The 23,042-nt window shown below is 40.2% G+C and overlaps 1 protein-coding gene across 2 annotated transcripts in view; it reads right to left on the minus strand.

Annotated features, from left to right (window-relative positions):
* Positions 1-23,042, minus strand: part of BMAL2 (basic helix-loop-helix ARNT like 2) — a 102,065-nt gene that overhangs the window by 37,733 nt on the left and 41,290 nt on the right. The window contains exons 4-7 of one of the 2 annotated variants that reach the window (XM_059402737.1): positions 12,571-12,612; positions 8,878-9,035; positions 2,016-2,095; positions 531-623 (exon numbers count right to left, since the gene is read on the minus strand). In XM_059402737.1, the coding sequence (XP_059258720.1) occupies positions 531-623; positions 2,016-2,095; positions 8,878-9,035; positions 12,571-12,612 (373 nt within the window). The remainder of the gene's footprint in view (positions 1-530; positions 624-2,015; positions 2,096-8,877; positions 9,036-12,570; positions 12,613-23,042) is intronic. The other variant, XM_059402738.1, reaches the window with a different exon arrangement.

Genomic DNA, 23,042 nt, shown 5'->3' on the forward strand with positions numbered 1-23,042 from the left:
TTATTTACTCCGTTGGATTAGTGTTAGAGCTTTTAAGTAACTAGCTCAAATTAAATGGTACTTGGGAATGAGGAGGTAAAGAGAAGAGAAAGGTGGTTAAATGAAAAATGACTTTTATTAGAGTTTGTTGCCAGAGCTTAGATCAAAAACTGTTATGCATGTAACCTAATAATAAATAATAATGCTGTCTTTTAGAGAAAACAGAAGGACACCAAACATTGTTCAGACAGTCTCAAATGTGACACCTATTTTGTCTTTACAACCTAGAGACAGGTTTAATCATCATTTACCCTTGTCACGTAAGAGAAGGCTACAGCTCAGGAAAATTAAATAACTTGCCAGAGGTAAGGAAGTGAACACTCTTATCAGAAACAAGAACCCATAATCTTTGCATACATTTCCATCTCTCTAGGAGTTCTAACCTAGTGGAACCTAAGCCCACAGCCCGGGGTTCAAGAAGAGAACTCAGAAATATGTGTGTGTTCAAAGAAGTTAAGCATCATGTGGAAAATATCCTCAGTTTTGGATACCTGATCATAATTAAGTATTTTGGAGACTGATTTAGAAACGAAGAGAATTTTTCCTCTTTCACATCCAACCACAAATAGGAAGCCTTCGGCAGTCTAGAATTTAAAAATATAAACATGAATATTAAAAAAAAAAAGTCTGTCTTACACACATTCAAGTACTTTGAAAATTCCTGTAGCGATAAAACAAAGAGTGGTCATAGAGCTAGTAAAATTAGGACATTTTCTTAAACTATAAAAAGACTGATGAAGAACATCAAAATGAACCCCAGTCTAAACTAGTTTTTGACATGGAAAATTTGGCCATGGAATATTGGGTTGTGATATTTTCTAATATAGAAATGACCTACCCCAAATTCTATACTGCATATGAAACTATAAAAATATCAAAACACTGCAGTAACAACTGCCCGAGGATATGCTGAGATGCAGGGAATGTGTAGAGTGGGGACAAGAAAAAGAGCAGATGTCCTACAATACACCTTGTGAGTAATTACTAACCGCTCACTGGAAACTAAACTTAAAAAACTCTAACCTCACCTCGGTTAGATGAAGTCTGCCCAATACATCCTTTGTGAAGCAACCTATATGGAAATGGACCTGTATGGACACAGGATGAGTCTAGCACTCCCATCAGACGTTGCCTTGAATCATTTCTACTAACTGGAAACAAATATGAGGTGAGTTTGGTGGACATACTCTAGAAGGGCAGAACAAGTGTTATATTAGGACTGAAAGAAAAAAAAAACACTTAAAGATTGTGAGAAAGCTTCCAAAGCATACTGTACATGTTGCTAACTTTAGATATCTTAATCTTCCAAAAAAAAAAAAAAAAATCCCTTACATTCCTATCAGGAATCTTGTATTTAAATTCAGCTCTTCAGATAAAAGAGCTTTTCAAAAATTGAGAAAAAATAGACAAGTATATATATGATGATTCTTTCTGTTTTATCATGCTATGGTTTAAAGCCCAGGAGTCATTTATCTCCTCCTGGGGGCAGGAGAAGCCTATGAGATGGTTATATTTTCCAAGTCAAATAACCTCTAGAGGAGAGAATCTGAAAACCCATGCATATGAATGGTGAGAACAGAAATGTCAAAGCATCGACTAATAGCTCATTAAGCAGTAAGGGCTAATGTGCTGAAAACAGAATCCAGAAGAGAAAAGGATACAAGGTAGCTGGCTTTTAAGGAGGTGGTGATGGAGGGCAAGAGACCCCATGGCACAGGAAGCGAGTACAGTGTAAGTTTAGGATCAAAGACAAGCTTGGCTCCATATTATGGAAATTGCATATCCTCTGTCTCTACTTTCATCAGCCCAAATTAAGACATGGTTACTTATGCAACTTATTTTTGTAGGAAGAGAGCTATGGTGCATTTGGGAGCCCTGGCTGTGGCAGCCGGAAGCGAACCCAAAAAAATCTGCATCCCATCCAAGTAAAACTGAAAGGACAAACACAGCTTAAACAAACAGAACTCTGGACTTACCTTAAGGATTAAGTGTCTGAGCTCATTATCCTGAATAAATGAAGGTCTATAATTACCTCCTGCATAAGAATTTGTCATACCTAAAAATAAGTCCAAAAGTTATGGAAAATAGAATAGAGTTGGAAATGTAGTAATTACTCAAGGGAAATAAGTACCGTTGCCGCTGCATTGTGAATGGTACTATTACTAGCACATTCTATGACTTTATTGTCCTCATTCTTTCAATAGTATTAGATTAGGATGTCCTGATTTTATACTGTAAGTTCTTGGAACTACTTATTCCCTTACACTTGAATGTGTGGACACCAGGAGCTGATTTCAAAAGAGAACCATATTTTCTAATACACTATAGTTCCTTAGCTTCTTCAAACTGTTCAGGGGCACTGGGGTGGCTCAATTGGCTAAGCATCCAATTCTTTGATCTCAGGGTCATGAGTTCAAGCCCTGTGTTGGGCTCCATGCTGGGCATGGAGACTACTTGAAAACAAAAACAAAACAAAACAAAACAAATGGATTATGTGAATTACCCTAAATAGGAAGATTGTGAAACTTTAAATCACTGCTCTGGATTCTTAAGATTTTTCAAATGGCGCTTTAAAAATCATATGGAGACTTCTGATAATATATAAAAATGTATAAAATATAAATGAAATAATTCATTTTAAGCCCTTAGCACAGAGTTTATTGTATCAAAATAAAAGTCTCTAAATGAACAGCTGACAAAAGGAGGAAAAGCAGGACCTACTTAAAGGTTTCAATGAGAGAAACAAGGGGAGCACCAAAATCAATTGTGCATGCATGGCCACAAGGGGGCGCAGGGGACAGCCCACCAAGCCAAGGTGCCCTGTCCCCAGATAACATCCAGGCAAGCGTAATTCATAGGTAAATCAATTTTCCCTCTGATATACTCAACTTTCCTAACCCCAAGCCCCTCTTCCTGAGGACCGCAAGAAAAGTTGCTTTTGCAAAAGAAAGATGGGTTAATACCCTGAGAGGTTTGTTTGTTGTTTTGTTGTTGTTTTCCCCACCCTGGGACCCTTGGAACGATTTGCAGCTGAAACTCACAAAATACGTAAGAGCTGGCGGGCGGTTGTTGGGGGTGGGATGGTGGTGAGGCAGTACCCAGAAAATCAAAAACACCTCATGGTCTTAATTGATACAGCAGCACCCATATGAGCCTGGCATAAGTAAGTAAATGAAAATCTCTTCCAGAATCTACCTTCTAGGTAAGGCTCCAAGAATTCCCTCAAATGATTTCTTATGATTATAAATGAATACACAGCAACCTGACAGGAGGGAGTTGAGAAAGAGCAGAAAGATACAGACTGAGTTCCAGGCCAGCATAGGCTATAAATCAGTCTGAGCAAAGCAGTGTTATCTTCTGGTCTGGCCTGAAGGTCAGAAGAAGTATGTTAGGGAAACCCTGTCGGTGTCAGCCAGCCAGAACTGGGAGGTGGGACAATGAGCGGAGGACAGGCTAAGGAGAAATGATGGGGGTAAGGACTGAGGTACTACTAAAACACATGCTGTGATATTCTGGACCTGTGCAGTGAGGGATAACAACTTTTTAAAAAGATTTTATTTGAGAGAGAGGGGAGGGGCAGAGGGAGAGGGAAAAGCAGGGATCCCTGTCGAGCAGCGAGCCCAATGTGGGACTTGATCCCAGGACTCTGGGATCATGACCTGAGCTGAAGGCAGATGCCACTAGGGCACACCGAAAGATAACACACAAGGAAACAAGATCACTTACCTTTATCACAGTGTTCATTGGGTTACTAATCAAAATCACAGTACCTATTCCTCCTCCCCCCTCCTACCTCCAACCCAGAGTAAACACTGTGCTTGCCCTTGATAGGTGTTAGTCTTTACTATTAACAATGACCCTATTCAGTAAATGCTTTCCCCCTATTTTACAGCTACAGAGGTGGAGGATTCGAATGTGAAGTGACTTGGGTAAGTCACACAGCCATTAAGTAAAGGAGCCAGGCTTTGAACCTAGGAGGTTTGCCTCTGGGACCTCCATGCATGGACCACTTCACCCCCACCCCGCCCAGTACCAGTACTATGACTGCACACACAGAATGCCCAGAGTTTCTCTGAAGGCACCTGCTGAGAAGAAGGGCTACTCCAAGTGTGGTCTGCTGACTGATGTCATCAGCAAACTATGGCAGGTGAGTATGGAAATGAAAAACCAGCATTTTTAGGGGCACCTGTTTGGCTCAGTCAGTTAGAAGCATCTGCCTTTGCCTCAGGTCATGATCCTAAGGTCCTGGGATCGAGCCCCACATCAGGCTCCCTGCTCAGCGGGGAGCCTGCTTCTTCTCCTGCTCCCCCTGCTTGTGCACATGCCTGCTCTCACTCTGTGTGTCAAATAAATAAATCCTTTTTAAAGAAAGCAATTTTAGACACTTTTATGGAAATGTGACATTGTTGGGGCACCCCAGCCCATGAGCATTTTTCCAGGATTCAGCTGTACTTTGTAATGGGTGGGGGTGGGTAACACTTGTCCTTCACCCAGATAATTTGAGAAGCAATATTTAAAGCATGTAGGCAAAAATTCACTTCACAATCCATTTGTCTTTAAAGTAATTATGTAGGGACGAAAACAACATGCTCCGCAGGCAGCCCTCTGATGATGTGGGGTCCAGGTTTCTGTGATCTACCCCAGTAAGGGTACTGGAAGGCAGGCAGACCCAGTTGCCTGAAGTCCTCTTACTCATGGGCAGCACCGACTAAAGGGTCTGCTCAGGGTGTGTGATGAGCCCTTGAGCACCTCAGAAAGGCCACTGGCAAAAACCTGTGCTCTGGTGTAAGGAAGGATAGTCCGTTCTCCCTACTGAGCTTCTCTTGCTCCTCCTCCCACTCCTACTTCCGCTGTAGCATTTATCACCCTGGGTTTTAATGATCTCTGCCTGGGTCTGTCTCCTTTGCCTGCCATGAACCCCAAGAAATCAGAGATCTTGGTCCTTCCTTTTCAAGTCCCCAGCACAGACGGGAACCTGCATGATGCTCAGTGCCTGTTTGTTGGATTAGTTGATGGATTCATGACTTTTCCCCTTAGGTTCTCCTCCCTCCAGGCATTGCGAATGTGAAAATGGTTGGGTAATTTTAGAGTTGCAATCAAATGACCTCAGTGGGGCCTGCAAATGTTCACTGCTAAAAGATTTAAGGGAAATATTGCATGCAACTTATGCAAGATCCAGTTGTGGGGTAAAAGGGAATCCTGTTTCACAATGGATGGTTATGAAAATGAGACCTCCTGTCACACTCCTGCAAGGATCCTGCCAAGCAGTATCCTCACACTTCCACTGTTCTGCTTGGCATCAGAGGGATCAAGGCTGTGCTTGCTTTTCCTCACTGCCTGCCCTCCAGATTTGCAGATAGTCAGCGAGAGTACGGCAGCCACCATTCTGCATGTGGAAATCTAAGGAAGGTGATTTAAAGTACCTATTTTTTGTGAAAGGGACTTCTTAAGCAGAGAAGAAAAGGCCAAGACAAGAAAATTATGCAAGAAAAATATTTCCGTGGTAAAAACTGAGTAAAGGTGGTGGATGAACCACTTATAAAGCTAGTATGACCGTTAAAAGACAAAAGTAGTAAAATGGTATCTGCAAAAACTTTGTCAAGGAATACACAAAGTAAAGAAGGTATAACATGTGACCACATGTGTATAAATGTGGAAAGGGGGAATACAAATGTAGTGCTTTTAGAATGTGGTCGAAGTTAAGAGACCATCAACTTGGTATACGTTACTACATATTTAGGATGTTATATATGAAATTCATGGTTAGTACAACCAAAAGCCTATAATACATACAGAAAAAAAAAAAAAAAAACAAAGAGAAAGAAATCCATGCATAACACTAAAGAAAGTCCTCAAATCACAAGGAAGGGATCAAAAGAAGGAGGGAATGGAGAAGAACTACAAAAATAACCAGGAAACGATTTTAAAAATGACCATATGAACCTATCAATAATTATTTTGGAGCATCACATTTAATCAAAAATCACAGGGTGATTTTTGGATAACAATGGATAACAAAACAAGACCCAACCACATGCTGCCCCCAAGAGACTCACTTCAGCACTAAAGACACAGGCTGGAAATGAAGGACTGGAAAAAAACATTCCATGCAAATAAAAGCAAAACCCAAATGGGGTAGTGGGGTGCCTGGGTGGCTCAGTGGGTTAAAGCCTCTGCCTTCGGCTCAGGTCATGATCCCAGCATCCTGGGATCGAGCCCCGCATCGGGCTCTCTGCTCTGTGGAGAGCCTGCTTCTTCCTCTCTCTGCCTGCCTCACTGCCTGCTTGTGATCTCTCTGTCAAATAAATAAATAAAATCTTAAAAAAGAAAAAAAGATGGGGTAGTGACAATTATATCAACAAAATAGACTCTAAAACACTGTAACAAGAGACAAAGAAGACCATTACATAATAATATTAAGGGATTTATTCAAAAGAGGAGATCACAATTGTAAATATGCATCAAACACAGGTGCACCTAAATATATAGGGCAAGCATTAACAGACATCAAGGGAGAAGTTAACAGTGATACAATAATAGTAGGGGACATTAACACCCTATTAGGTCAATGGATAGAAAAGAAGGAAACAGTGGCTTCAAATGACCAATTACAAAAGATGGGCTTAACAGATCTACATACACAAAACATCCCATCCAAAAACAAGAGAATATACATTCAAATGCACATGAAACATTACCCAGAACAGATCACAAGAAGATAGAAATTTAAAAGAAAGACAACTGAAATCAAACATCTTTTCTGACTACAACAGTGAAATGAAATCAATCCCCCCCCCAAAAAAAACCCCAAACCCCAAAAATGTCAAAACCAAAAAAAAAAAAAAAAAAAAAAAAAAAAACCCATGCTACTAAACAACCAGTGCATCAGCAAAGAAGTCGTAGAAGAAAGGAAAAAATACATGAAGACAAATGAAATTAGAGACAATGGTTCAAAATCTCTTGGATGCAGCAAAAGCAATTCTGAGAGGGAAATTTATAGTGATAAAGACTCACCTCAAGAAAGAAGAAAAATCTCAAACAACCTAACTTTATACCTAAAAGGAGCTAGAAAAAGAACAAACAAAATCCAGTCAGTAAAAGGAAGAAAACAACAAAGATCAGAGTGGAAATAAATGAAACTGAGACATAAAACTGTTAAAACTTTAGCCAGATTCATCAAAATCAGAAATGCTAGAGAAGTTAAAACTGACAATATGAAAATGCAGAGAATTAAAAAAAGACTACTACAAAAATTATGCAAAAAAAAAAATTAGACAAACTAGAAGAAATGGGTAAATTTCTAGAAATCTACAATCTCCCAAAACTAAATCAGGAAGAAAGAATCTGAACAAACTGGTTACCAGCAAGGAAGTTGCACCAGTAATCAAAGAACTCTCAATAACCAAAAGTTTAGGGCCAGAAGGCTTCACAGGTGAAATTTACCAAACATTTAAAGAAGAGTTAATACCTCCCCCTTCTCAAATCATTTCAAAATATAGAAGAGAAAGGAAAACAGCCAAATTCTTTCTACGATGCCAACATTACTCTGATACCAAAAACAGACACTACAAAATAAATTTACAGACCAATATCCCTGATGAACACAAAAATCCTCAACAAAATATTTCCATACCAAATTTAACAATACATTAAAAGGATCATTCTCCATGATCAAGTGGGATCATGCAAGAATGGTTCAGTACTTGCAAATCAATCAACACAACACACATTACAAAATGAAAGATAGATGATCACCTCAACAGGTGCAGGAAAAGCATTTGACAAATTCGACATTCAGAAAAACTCAACAAAGTGGGTACAGAGGGAACAAAATAGTATAAATGCTCTAAGTGACAAACCCAGAGCTAACTTCATCCTTAGTGGTGAAAAACTGAAAGGTTTTCCTCTAAGATCAGGAACAAGACAAGGGTGTCCACTCTCACTACTTTTATTCAACATAGTACTGGAAGTCCTAGCCATAGGAATCAGATAAGAAAAATAAGAGACATCCAGATTGGTAAGAAAGGAGTAGAATTCTCACTATATGCAGATGAGAAGATACTACATATAGAAAATCCTAAAGACTCCACCAAAAACCTACAATAAAGGAATCCAGTAAAGTTACAGAATACAAAATCAACATACTGAAATCCATTGCATGTCTACACATTAACAAACTAGCAGGACGAGAAATTAAGAAACAATTATATTTACCATTGCATCAAAAAGAATAAAGCACCTAGGAATAAATTTTACCAAGGCAGTGGAAGGATTATACTCTGAAAACTCTTAAGATGTTGACGATGTCTTAGACAATGAAAGACATTGAATATGACACAAATGGAAAGACACACTGTGTGCATTTAAAATAAAGCTTTTAGTGAAACCAAGATTTTCAATACCCAGATTAGTATTCTCTCCACATATAGAATATGAGCATCAAAATCGATGCCTGTAAACAAACTGATGCCTATAAAGCTGAAGACACACCTGTATAGAATTTCAGGAGCCAATGACCACAAAAATGAATCCGGGATCTCAATTACAGGGTGGACTTCACAAATCCAAGTGCGGGGGAGCCTGTGTGGCTCAGTCCGTTCAGTGTCTGCCTTTGGCTCAGATCATGATCCCAAGGTCCTGGGATTAGGCTCCCTGCTCAGCGGGGAGCCTGCTTCTCCCTCTCCTCCCTCCCTCCTCACTATCACTATGTCACTATCTCTCAAATAAATACATTTTTATAAAATCTTTAACATTTTATAATTTCATAAAATCGTAAAAAAACTCTTTAAAAACAACAGCAACAACAAATCCAAGTGCAGAAGCCATTTCCAAACTCACCTTTTAAAGATTTCAAGTGTTGGACAGCCATTCTTAACACTGTGAGCTTGTCCAGTTTCCGTGCCATGGGATTGCACTGAGGGATCATTGCTGACAGTTCTTCGATCAGGTTATTCATTTTATCTCTCCTCCGCTTTTCGGTTTGGCTATGAGCTTCTCTAAGAAGGAAAAGAACCTCCTTTATTTTTAACAACGAGCAGACCCACAGTTACCACGGAGGCGCTGACTGGAGCCTGAGGAGGCCAGCGAGCACATCCTCCTTGCTCCCAACTCCGGCCCTGCACTCCCGGTTCAGGGAAGAAGAGGAGCTGCTGAGCACCAGAATGGCACTCATCTCTCGTCAGACCAACTACCCCTGCTCCTTCCTTCCTATCTTATTTCCAGAAACCTTTAAGAACTAAGATGTGTCTGAGGGCCACATGAGTAGTTTTAGAAATTCCCTCAGTCTCAGAAGGCGACCCAGCTCTTCCTTTCACTATAGATCACTGCTCTCTGGTATTCGCTTCAGCAGCTTTCCATGGGGCTGCAAATGTGTGCAAGTCTCTCTCTTTGGGGAAAAAAAACTCCCACCTTATCCTCCTCTGAGGGGTTTTTCCCTTGCTACTATCTTCCCTTCTCAGCCAGCTTCCTGGATGAACACCATCTCCGCTCTATTTTTTTTGTTTTATTTGACAGGCAGAGATCTACAAGTAGTGAGAGAGGAGGAAGCAGGCTCCCTGCTGAGCAGAGAGCCCGATGTGGGGCTCGATCCCAGAACCCTGGGATCATGACCCGAGCCGAAGGCAGAGGCTTTAACCCACTGAGCCACCCCGGCGCCCCACCATCTCTGCTCTTTTCTCAAGCAGGCACCTTTCCACCCATCTATTAAAATCAACCTTCAGCAAACCCTGCCCCACCGACACTATTTCTAGCAGAGGTCATCCTTATATTATGCAAGGCCTTGCTGATCTCTGCCTTGAATTTGACGGTCCTGACATTCCTTATTCCTCCGCTGGTTCCTGTGACCCTCCCCTGCTCCGCTGCCCTCCCTGCTCCACTCAGTCCCCTTGTCTCTTTACCAGCTCTTCCTCTTTCCTTAAAAGCAGTGCCCCAAGATCCCCCAGTTGGCTCTACTCTTTCCTCACCTTACAACTTCACCCTGAGATAGCTCCTTCTCTCAGAGGCTTTACAGCGGTTCCTAAGCTACTATTAAATCTCTAACTCGTTCATACTTCACCCCCTTCCTGACCTTCAGAACTTGAACTACACACTTAAATGATTCACAAGTGCCTTAAACCTCAGGTAAGCCCATACTGAATATGTTCTTTACAATCTACCCCCATTTTATATCTCCTTCCTCCATTACCCTTGACTTACTCTTGTAGAATTTATCTTGGTTGCTGATATCACTAGGCTCATTCTAGACCCTTCTTCCATCTTCACTCGGAAGAACCGAATAATCACAAACTCCTATAGGTTCTAGTTCTTAAAATGGTTCTTATATAGGTCTTCTCTTCCTCCCCATCCACTGTGTCACCACCTTGATTCATGAGGTGACAGCTCACTGTACTACCCCCAAAAGCCTTTTAACCTGCTATACTTCCAGTGTCTTCCCCTTTCAGTCTACGCAAACCCCAACTTCCAGAATTATCACTCTAAAACAAATGAAGTCATCTAATTCCATTGCATCAAACTGCTAAAATAGATTTCCACTGCCTACGAGGAAGAGCCAAACTCCCTCATGACATCCCAAAGTTCTCCATGATCTGGTTTGCGCCCTCATTTCCAGGTCCATGTCTCCGTGCATTCCCTACACCTCCACGTGTTACTCCACAGCAATGCCAAACAACCTGCTGGTCCTCACACATGCCGAGTCACCTCACATCTCCTCTGACTCGCTCTTTGCTAAGCTTATAAAGTCCTTCCCTTCTATGTTCTTGGAAAAATCCTCTTCCTTCTTCGAAACCCACCTCAGCTATTCTTCTGGGAAACTGTCTGTGACGACTACATGATGAATCGCTTTCCTCTCTCAGCTGCCTCTAAGTCTTCGATCCTTCTACCATGTCACCAGACCTAAGTCACTGTCTGCTGGAAATTCAGTATTATTTAATACGTCACAAGGAAAGAAAAACGTTGCCCATTAACAGGAAGGGGCCATTGAGTAAGACCTTTTTCATGGATGGTAAAATGTAGGGGGGAATTGTATATCTTACATTTACATTTTACATTTGAGTTAGGCTCTTTTACTCTTCACACTTGACTGTAAACATCTGTCTGTTTCTCCTACAACAGTCAGATTGTGGCACTTCGAGAATTTCCACATAAGAAGAGTTTAAAAAGGACAATCTGATGGGAAAGAAGGAAAAGACTTGCTCTGACCTGTCTTTATGGGAAGTTTAAATTAGACAAAAGAAAATTTAATTTTTCCACATAAGAGATTGGGGGACGGGAGAACACTAATGAAAACCGATGGAGATAATATTCCCCTTCCCACCCAACCATTCACCCTTGGGTCACACTACTCCTGGAACAAAATAAGTACTTTTGAGTGAACTGGATAGAATTCAAATTATATGTATGTTCACATAAGATTTAGTTACATACTCATGCTTTGGTCCATTCAGGACCAATTTTTAGATTAAAATTTTATGTTTAGAAGAATGTTAGAGTTATCCTCCTGCTAGAATTATCACCTCTCATTTCTACCAGTATTCCCCATCAGCACAGACACCAACAATGGGCAGAGATGCCTCCTTCCAGGAATGTACAGCAGGTGCGGTCTTCTGTCTTTGAGGTAGGGATTAGAGAAAGGTGAGAACATGTGGGAGCAAGGCCCTGTGGAGAACAATGAATGATGATGGCAGGAGCTAGGAAACCCAGAAGAAGGCAAAATAGCTAGTTTTTGAAGGAGATGCACCTAAAAGATTTCTGGAAGACTGTATTAGGGAAAGACCAATTTACCAGAGGCTGGTTGTCTGATAATTTAGTGGCAGGGGTCTGGCTCTTAATTCTGCATACTCTTACTGCCACTTTGATCCCTGTCAGTGTTTTGCAAATTAGATACAAAACCAGAATAAATGAAGAAAAAGCAAAACTGAGATCTGGCCATGTTGCCAGATATAGAAAAATTTTTGTTGATGCTGAGAATATGTTGAAAGAATTGACAAAGACTAACAATCAGATGCTCCTCAGAAGTAACTGGGATTTCTTTACAGCATAAATCAGCTTTGCTCTAGTGCTTCAAGAATAAACAGTCCCCTGGGACGCCTGGGTGGCTCAGTTGGTTAAGCAGCTGCCTTCGGCTCAGGTCATGATCCCAGAGTCCTGGGATCGAGTCCCACATCGGACTCCTTGCTCAGCAGGGAGCCTGCTTCTCCCTCTGCCTCTGCCTGCCATTCTGTCTGCCTGTGCTCGCTCTCTCCCCCTCTCTTTCTCTGATAAATAAATAAAATCTTTAAAAAAAAAAAAAAAAAAAAAAAAAGAATAAACAGTCCCTCTAAGAAAAACTTAAAGGCACATTAAGACAAATGTTATTCCAGTAGATAGAAAAGGTAACAGGTACTTGACATTCACCACTTCTCAGAGCATATGGGATGAGAAAAACCTAATATTCGTGAATTAATTCTATCTTGGCGTCACCTTTTACTTTGGCTCAAGGTTTGTATCTGCAACATTTTCCACCCACCATCTACCAATCTCAATGGTTCAGTGTACCTGAAGGACTTCATTTTTACTTGTTGTTCACCATCTTCCATTCTACAAAAAAGCAGGATAAAGTGTCAAACTACATGAAACAGCTTTTATGTCATTCTTGAAAGAAAATGAATGTGAGATTAAGTACTATCATCCTACATCCTAAATCCTATTAAGTCTTAGTTAAATGCTACCCTGAGCTCCTAATGACTGGAAATGATTATTACTGTGGACACAAGTGGTGGTGGTGGTTCTCCTCCTGAGGCTCACAGGCCCCTCCTCCCCATCAGGGCAACGAAAACTGCTAACTTGTGACAATGAACAAAAATTATCTTGTGTGAGTCCTGAGAAATATAATTTTCATATGAATAATATTAAATAGAATAATTTTTAGACAATTGGCTCCACCAAAAATTTTGTAGTGATGATATTAAAATAGCCTAAAAGTAAATGAAAAGGAATTTACTTTGTTAAAATTTACTTTTTAATTAAAACTATCATTGAAAATTGGAAACTCCGGTCACTTGGCAATAATATTAATAGTCACAGTAGTATATTCCCTAGCAGAATATGCCAAATGTATATATACGTGTGGGGCTATATATGTATATATACACATGTGTGTGTATGTATTATGTAAGATGGGTAGTTACCACCAGACCACTACTATAGCAGAATATACTGATGGTGACAGAATACATTCCACATTAAAAAATGATGCAGGCTGAGTAGTTTTTAATAATGCATATTTTAAAAAATATTATTTCCAAATGTATCAGAACAAACAAAAATAGACTCTTAAATACAGAGACCAAACTGGTGATTTCTAGAGGGGAGGTAGATGAGGCGATGGGCAAAATAGGTGAAGGGAATTAAGAGGTGCAAAATTCCAGTTATAAATAAGTCACAGGAGGGGCACCTGGGTGGCTCGGTGGGTTAAAGCCTCTGTCTTCGGCTCAGGTCATAATCCCAGTGTCCTGGGATCAAGCCCCACATAGGGGTCCCTGCTTGGCGGAGAGACTGCTTCCTCCTCTCTCTCTGCCTGCCTCTCTGCCTACTTGTGATCTCTGTCAAATAAATAAATAGAATCTTAAAAAAATAAAAAATAAATAAATCGCAGGAATGAAAAGTATAGCATAGGAAGTATAGTCAAGAATATTGTTGGGGTGGGGCGCCTGGGTGGCTCAGTGGGTTAAAGCCTCTGCCTTCAGCTCGGGTCATGATCCCAGGGTCTTGGGATCGAGCCCCGAGTCGTGCTCTCTGCTTAGCGGGGAGCCTGCTTGCTCCTCTCTCTCTCTCTGCCTGCCTCTCTGCCTACTTGTGATCTCTGTCTGTCAAATAAATAAATACAATCTTAAAAAATATATATATATTGTTGGGGCACCTGGGTGGCTCAGTGGGTTAAAGCCTCTGCCTTCAGCTCAGGTCATGGTCCCAGTGTCCTGGGATCAAGCCCCGCATCGGGCTCTCTGCTCTGTGGAGAGCCTGCTTTCTCCTCTCTCTGCCTTCCTCCCTGCGTGCTTGTGATCTCTCTCTCTGTCAAATAAATAAATAAAATCTTTAAAAAAAAAAAAAGAATATTGTAATAACATTATATCCTGATAGATGGTAAGTACATATATCATAGTGAGCACGGAGTCCTTTGTGGAATTTGTGTGTTGCACACACAAATCTAACAGTGTCGACTGAATTACAAAGGGGAAAAAAAAAACTCTAAAGAAATGGTGAAATCCAAACCTACTGTACTTGTGAAATCCAAACATACTATTATTTAATGGTCCCTGGTAGAACAGAGAAAAGGCATGATCCTATATTAGCCAAACAATTCATTTCTTGTTCGCAGCATAAACTAGGTAAGTGCAAATGCAATCAAAATATTCTCCAGATTTGCTCCTTTTCATGCCTTCCTCTTTTTAAAACCTTCTTCCTTTGGTTTCTGAGATACTACCCTACTTCAGAGCCATGTCTTCTCACATTTGGGGTAGGATTTCCTTCCTCCTTTTACAGTGTTTAGGCCTGAGTCCCCCCAGAGTATATCCTCAGTCCCCAAATCTTCCCACTCTCTACACTTCCCCCAGTGACCGCGCATCCATGCCAATCACTGCAATGGCTTCCTGAACATTAGAAATGTGTGAATCTCTATCTCTAGGCCAGGTGTCACCCCTAAGCACCAGGTCCTCATATCCAACTGCCTGGTTGAAGAACTGAGAATTACCATGCTCTCACTGTGTCCAAAACTGAATTCACCATCTATCCCTTGATCTCAGCATATAACATCCTCCAAATAGGTAACCAAGTCAGAAAATTTGGACGCTTCCTGTATTCCTGCTCTCCTTAATCAACAATCATGAATTCTCTTTTAAACTTCTCATAACATGCCCTTCCCTTTCCATGCCCTGCTGTTCAGGACCTTATTCTCTTAGACCAATGCTCAGAAAACAATCCCTGGCAAAACTTCTCAGCTATTTTCTCTGCCTCCTGGGTTTCCCCACTTCAGCCCATCCTCCATGTTGTTTCCCAAGTGATTCTTTGAACATAGAAGTCTGTACCACTTCCCACCTGGTAGGATAGCTATATTCTTTTTAAAAATGGACAATAACAAATATCAGCAATATGGAGAAACTGCATCCTTCACACATTGCTGGTGGGAACGTATATGCTGCTGTAATGTAAATGTAACGCTGGTGGGTACAGCCACTGTCAAAAACAATTTTTGTGATTCCTCAAAAACTAAACATAGGATTACCATATGACCCAGAAAGTCTCCTGAGTATATACCAAAAAGAACTTAAAGCAAGGACCCAAACACATACTGGTACATCAGCATTCATAACAGCATTATTCACAGTAGCCAAAAGATAGGAACAACCTAAATGTCCACCAGCAGATGAATGGATAAACAAAATGGGATATATGGCAACCCCTGTGCAGAGGACCCCAGAACCTCTCCCTGGCAGGCATGTACCCTGCCTCAGCTCCAGAGGACACCCCTCTAAGGCACTATCTCTACAGACAGTCCTAGAACATACCTGTTTGCCCCCACTTCAGATATCCTACCCGGACACCTTCTGTACAAAGAACTCAAGGGTCTCCTGCTTCTACACACTGCTTCAGCTCCAGCCACTCCACTGGGGCACCCCCTGCAAATAGTACCCCAGAAATCCCAGCTTCCCTTCACCTCAGCCATCCTTCCAGAGTGCCCTCAGTGTATAGAACCTGGAACTTTGCAACACACAGTTGGGACAGGGCGCCCACTCCACAGAGAGCCCTGGAATCCCGTAGCATACACCCACTTCAGCTCCACCTGTCTTGCCAGGGTGCCCTCTGTGTGGAGAGCTCCAGGATACCCTGAATAATACTCACATCAGCATCAGCTACACTGCCAAGGTTCCCTCTGGGTGTAGAGCCTCAGGACACCCCGGCATGCACCCACTCTAGCTTTAACTAACCTGTCAGGGCACCTGCTGCAGGGAGGCCCGGGGCCACACTGACCTGTACCCACTTCAGCTATCCTGCCACAGTGCCTACTATGTGGAGAGTCCTGAGACAACCAACCCATGCCAAACTCATCTCCAGCCAGTGAAAGTCGCTAAGTGCACCAAGCCTTCCTTCAAATTCAGAAGTTGTTATTCTGCTTAATTCATAGAAACAAACATGGGGGGACGCCTGGGTGGCTCAGTTGGTTAAGCAGCTGCCTTCGGCTCAGGTCATGATCCCAGCGTCCTGGGATCGAGTCCCACATCGGGCTTCTTGCTCCGCAGGGAGCCTGCTTCTCCCTCTCCCTCTGACTCTGCCTTCCACTCTGTCTGCCTGCGCTCGCTCTCGCTCGCTCTCTGACAAATAAATAAATAAAATCTTTAAAAAAAAAAAAAAAAAAGAAACAAACATGGGGAGTAAGGAAGGCAAAATGGGGAGACAGAAATATGCTCCAAAAGAAAGAACAAGACAAAACCTCAGAGAAAGGAGCTAAATGAAATGGAGATAAACAATATGCCTGATAAAGAATTTAAAGTAATGATCATAAAGCTGCTCACTAGGCTGGAGAAAAGAGTGAGTGAACTTCACAGCGAGACTTTCAATAATTAAAAAATGTAAAAAAGAACCAATAAGAGCTGAATAATACAGTAACTGAAATAAAAAATACCTTAGAGAGAATCAATAGTAGATTAGAGGATGCAGAATATATCAGTGATAAGGAAAAACAGGTTAATGAAAAGCACACAAGCTGAATGACAGAAGGAGAAAATAATAAATGAAGGTTGATTAAGAGAGCTCTTAGACAGCAGTAAGTGAAAAAACATTCCCATTACAGGGAACCTAGAAGCAACAGCAAGAGAGAAAGGAAAATATGTATTTGAAGAAGTAATAGGTGAAAATTTCCCTAACATAGGGAAGGAAATAGATATCTAGTTTCAAGAAGCACAGAGTTCTAAGCAAGATGAACCCAGGAAGGTCCAAACCAAGACACATAATAATTAAAATGCCAAAGGTTAAAGATAAAGCAAGACTTTGCATGCACCTGGCTGGCTCGGTCAGTACAGCATACTACTCTTGATCTTAGGGTCGTAAGTTCAAACCCCACATTAGACATAGAGCCTACTTAAAAAATAAATATATAAAGAGACTTTTAAATGTAGCAAAAGAGAAGCAAAAATTTACCTACAAGAAAAACCATGAGGCTATCAGCCAAGTTTTCAGCAGAAACTTTGTAGGTCGAAAGAAAGTGGCATGATATATTCAAACAGATTTATTCTGAGGATGCAAGGATCGGTCAATATTTGCAAATCGACCAACATGATACACCATATCAACAAAATGAAGAATAAAAATCATAATCTTCTCAAGGCAACTGGGTGGCTAAGTCAGTTAAACATCCGACTCTTGGTTTTGGCTCAGATCATGATCTCAGGGTCCTGGGATCAAGTTCCATGTAAGGTTCCCTGCTTGGTGGGGACTCTGCTTGTCTCCCTCTCACTTTGCCTCTCCCCCTGCTAATACTCTCAATTTCTCTAAAATAAATAAATCTTTTTAAAAAAAATCATGATTTTCTCAATAGATTTAAAAAAAAAAGTATTTGACAAAATTGAACACTGACTCATGATAAAAATTCTCAACAAAGTGGGTTTAGAGGGAACATATCTCAACATAATATAGGCTATAAGTGAAAAAACTACAGTCAACATCATACTCAGTGATGAAGGACTAAGAGATTTTCCACTAAGATCAGGGACAACACAAGGATGTCCACTCACCACTTTTATTCAAGATGGTGTTGGAAGTCCTAGTCAGAGCAATCAGACTAGAAAAAGAAATAAGAGGCAATCATATCAGTAAGGAAGAAGTGAAACTGTCACTATTTGCAGACATGATTCTACATATAGGAAACCCCAAAGACTGCATCAAAAAACTATTAAAACTAGTAAATTCAGTAAAGTTGCAGGATGCAAAATTAATATACTGAAATCCACTGCTTTTTTTTTGCATTTTTATACACTAATAACAAACTAGCAGAAAGAGATTTTAAGTGAATACTCCCATTTACATTTTCACCAAAGACTAAAATACCTAGGAATAAACTTAACCAGGTGGTGAGAGATGGGTGCTCTGGAAACTGTAAGACTTTGATGAAAGAAACTAAAGGAGACACAAATAAATGGAAAGATACTCTGTGTTCATGGAATTAACATTGTTATATGCAAGGAATGAATCATTGAACATTACATCAAAAACTAACGATGGATTATATGTTGGTCAATTGAATCTAAATTAAAAAAATGTCCCTTCTATCCAAGACAATGTAAAGATTCAATGCAATCCCTATCAAAATACCAAGAGCATTTTTCAGAACTATAACAAACAATCCTGCAATGGGTCTGGAACCACAAAAGACCCTGAATAGCCAAAGCTATCTTGAAAAAGAGCAGAACTGAAGGTATCACAGTTCCACATTTCAAGATGTACTACAAAGCTATAGTAATCAAAACACTCTGGTACCGGCACAAAAACAGACACACAGATCGAAGGGAAAGAAAAAAGGGCCAAAAAAAAAAAAAAAAAAAAAAAGAATAAAGGGCCAGAAATAAACCCACCACTACATGGCCAATTAATGTATAGCAAAGGAGGCAAGACTATGCCATGGGTAAAAGAAAGTCTCTTCAACAAATGGTGCTGGGAAAACTGGAATACTTTCTAACACTATTTCACAAAAATAAACTCAAAATGGATGAAAGACCTATATGTGAGAACTGAAACCATAAAAATTCTAGAAGAGAACACAGGCAGTAATTTCTCTGATGTTGACTGTAACAATATTTTTCTAGATATTCCTCCTAACACAAGTGAAACAAAAGCAAAAATAAGCTATTGGACCTATATCAAAATTAAAAGCTTTTGTGCGGCTTTCATATAATAAGGCAACCTACTAAGGAGAAGATATTTTCAAATTCCATATCCAATAAGGCACTAATATCCAAAATAAAAAAGAACTTATACAACTCAACACCCGAAAAGCAAACAATCTGATTTAAAAATGGGCAGAGGTCCTGAATGGACATTTCCCCAAAGACATACAGATGGCCAACAGACACAAGAGAAGATGCTAATCACTAATCATCAGGAAAAGGCAAGTCAAAACCACAAGATAACACTTTCCACCTATCAGAATAGCTGAAAACACAGAGATGAGAAATAACAAGTGTTGGAGAGGATGTACCGAAAATGAAACCCTCGTGGTAAGGCTGTAAATTAGTACAGCCACTGTGGAAAGCACTATGGATATGGATAATTTTATGGAAAAATTATCAGAAAAATTAAAAACAAGAATACCATATGATCCAAGAATTCTACTACTGAGTATTTACCCAAGAAAACCAAACCACTAATTATAAAAGATACATGCGCCCCTATGTTTATTGCAACATTATTTATAGTAGCCAAGATATGGAAGCAACCTAAGGGTCCATCAATAGACAGAAGAAGTAGTGCACCTACACGCACACATGTGCACACGCACGCACACACGCACACACACGAATATTCCACAGCCATATAAAAGATGAGATCCTACCATTTGCAACATGGATGGTCCTACAGTGTATTAAGCTAAATGAAATGGTCAGACTGAGAAAGATAAAAGCCATATGATTTCATTCATGTGGCATCTAAAAAACAAATGAATAAACTAAAAGCAGAATTGGACCTATAAATACAGAGAGTTAATGGCTGCCAGAGGGAAGGAGGGTGAGGAATGGGCAAAATAGTAAGGGGTGTGGGAGATATGGGTTTCCACTTATACAATGAATAAGTCATGGGAATAAAAGGCACAGCACTGAGAATATTGTCAATGATACTGAAATTACGGTATATGTGACAGACTGCAGCTATGTGGTAAGCATAGCATAATGTATAGAGAAGTTGACTAGGCTGTACACCTGATATTAATGTGACATTGTTACAGAAATGTGGTATATACATACAATGGAAAGTTAGCCATAAAAAGAATGAATTTCTTTCACGGAAACAAATGATAATGAAAACACAACGGTTCAAAATCTGTGGGACACAACAAAGGCAGTCCTGAGAGGAAAATATATAGCGGTATAAGCCTTTCTCAAGAAAGAAGAAAGGTCTCAAATACACAACCTAAACCTACACCTAAAGGAGCTGGAGAAAGAACAAGAAAGAAACCCTAAGCCCAGCAGGAGAAGAGAAATAGTAAAGATCAGAGCAGAAATCAATGAAATAGAAACTAAGAAAACAATAGAACAAATCAAGGAAACCAGGAGCTGGTTCTTTTAAAGAATTAATTAGATTGATAAACCCCTGGTCAAACTTATCAAAAGAAAAGAGAAAGGACCCAAATAAATAAAATCATGAATGAAAGAGGAGACATCACAACTAACACCAAAGAAATACAAACAATTATAAGAACATACTATGAGCAATTCTACGTCAACAAATTTGACAATCTGGAAGAAATGGATGCATTCCTAGAGACATATAAACTACCACAATTGAACCAGGAAGAAATAGAAAACCTGAACAGACGCATAACCAGTAAGGAGATTGAAACAGTCATCAAAAATCTCCAAACAAACAAAAGCCCAGGGCCAGACGGCTTCCCAGGGGAATTCTACCAAACATTTAAAGAAGAACTAATTCCTATTCTCCTGAAACTGTTCCAAAAAATAGAAATGGAAGGAAAACTTCCAAACTCATTTTATGAGGCCAGCATCACCTTGATCCCAAAACCAGACAAGGATCCCATCAAAAAAGAGAACTACAGACCAATATCCTTGATGAACACAGATGCGAAAATTCTCACCAAAATACTAGCTAATAGGATTCAACAGTACATTAAAAGGATTATTCACCATGACCAAGTGGGATTTATTCCAGGGCTACAAGGTTGGTTCAACATCTGCAAATCAATCAATGTGATACAACACATTAATAAAAGAAAGAACAAGAACCATATGATACTCTCAATAGATGCTGAAAAAGCATTTGTCAAAGTATAGCATCCCTTCCTGATCAAAACTCTTCAAAGTGTAGGGATAGAATCAAAGCCATCTATGAAAAACCCACCGCAAATATCATTCTCAATGAAGAAAAACTGAAAGCTTTTCCGCTAAGGTCAGGAACAGCAGGGATGTCCATTATCACCACTGCTATTCAACGTAGTATTAGAAGTCCTCGCCTCAGCAATCAGACAACAAAAAGAAATTAAAGGCATCCAAATTGGCAAAGAAGTCAAACTATCACTCTTCACATTTGATATGATACTATATGTGGAAAACCCAAAAGACTCCACTCCAAAAATGCTAGGACTTGTACAGGAATTTAGTAAAGTGTCAGGATGTAATATCAATGCACAGAAATCAGCTGCATTTCTCTACACCAACAGCAAGACAAAAGAGAAATTAAGGAGTCAATCCCATTTACAATTGCACCCAAAACTATAAGATAACTCAGAATAAACCTAACCAAAAAGGCGAAGAATCTATACTCAGAAAACTATAAAGTACTCATGAAAGAAATTGAGGAAGACACAAAGAAATGAAAAAATGTTCCATGCTCCTGGATTGGAAGAATAAATATTGTGAAAATGTCTATGCTACCTAAAGCAATCTACACATTTAATGCAATCCCTATCAAAATCCCACCCATTTTTTTTTAAAGAAAAGGAACAAATAATCCTAAAATTTATATGGAACCAGAAAAGAGCTCGAATAGCCAAAGAGTATTGAAAAAGAAAGCCAAAGTTGGTGGCATCACAATTCCGGACTTCAAACTCTATTACAAAGCTGTCATCACCAAGACAGCATGGTACTGGCACAAAAACAGATACATAGATCAATGGAACAGAACAGAGCGCCCAGAAATAGACCCTCAACTCTATGGTCAACTAATCTTCGACAAAGCAGGAAAGAATGTCCAATGGAAAAAAGACAGTCTCTTCAATAAATGGGTGTTGGGAAAATTGGACGGCCACATGCAGAAAGATGAAATTGGGCCATTTCCTTACACCACACATGAAAATAGACTCAAAATGGATGAAGGACCTCAATGTGAGAAAGGAATCCATCAAAATCCTTGAGGAGAACACGGGCAGCAACCTCTTCGACCTCAGCCGCAGCAACATCTTCCTAGGAACATCGCCAAAGGCAAGGGAAGCAAGGGCAAAAATGAACTATTGGGATTTCATCAAGATCAAAAGCTTTTGCACAGCAAAGGAAACAGTTAACAAAACCAAAAGACAACTGACAGAATGGGAGAAGATATTTGCAAATGACCTATCAGATAAAGGGCTAGTGTCCAAAATCTATAAAGAACTTAGCAAACTCAACACCCAAAGAACAAATAATTTAATCAAGAAATGGGCAGAGGACATGAACAGACATTTCTGCAAAGAAGACATCCAGATGGCCAATAGACACATGAAAAAGTGCTCCACATCACTTGACATCAGGGAAGTATAAATCAAAACCACAATGAGATATCACCTCACACCAGTCAGAATGGCTAAAATTAACAAGTCAGGAAATGGCAGATGCTGGCGAGGATGCGGAGAAAGGGGAACCCTCCTACACTGTTGGTGGGAATGCAAGCTGGTGCGGCCACTCTGGAAAACAGCATGAAGGTTCCTCAAAATGTTGAAAATAGAACTACCTTATGACCCAGCAATCGCACTAGGGTATTTACCCTAAAGATACAAACGTAGTGATCTGAAGGGGCACCTGCACCCGAATGTTTATAGCAGCAATGTCTACAAGAGCCAAACTATAGAAAGAACCTAGATGTCCATCAACAGATGAATGGATCAAGAAGATGTGGTGTATATACACAATGGAGTACTATGCAGCCATTTGCGACGACGTGGATGGAACTAGAGGGTATCATGCTTAGTGAAATAAGTCAATAGGAGATAGACAACTATCATATGATCTCCCTGATATGAGGAAGTGGAGATGCAACAGGGGGGGGTTGGGGGG

The sequence above is a fragment of the Mustela nigripes genome, chromosome 6 (assembly GCF_022355385.1).
Source record: "Mustela nigripes isolate SB6536 chromosome 6, MUSNIG.SB6536, whole genome shotgun sequence".
Taxonomy (NCBI): domain Eukaryota; kingdom Metazoa; phylum Chordata; class Mammalia; order Carnivora; family Mustelidae; genus Mustela; species Mustela nigripes.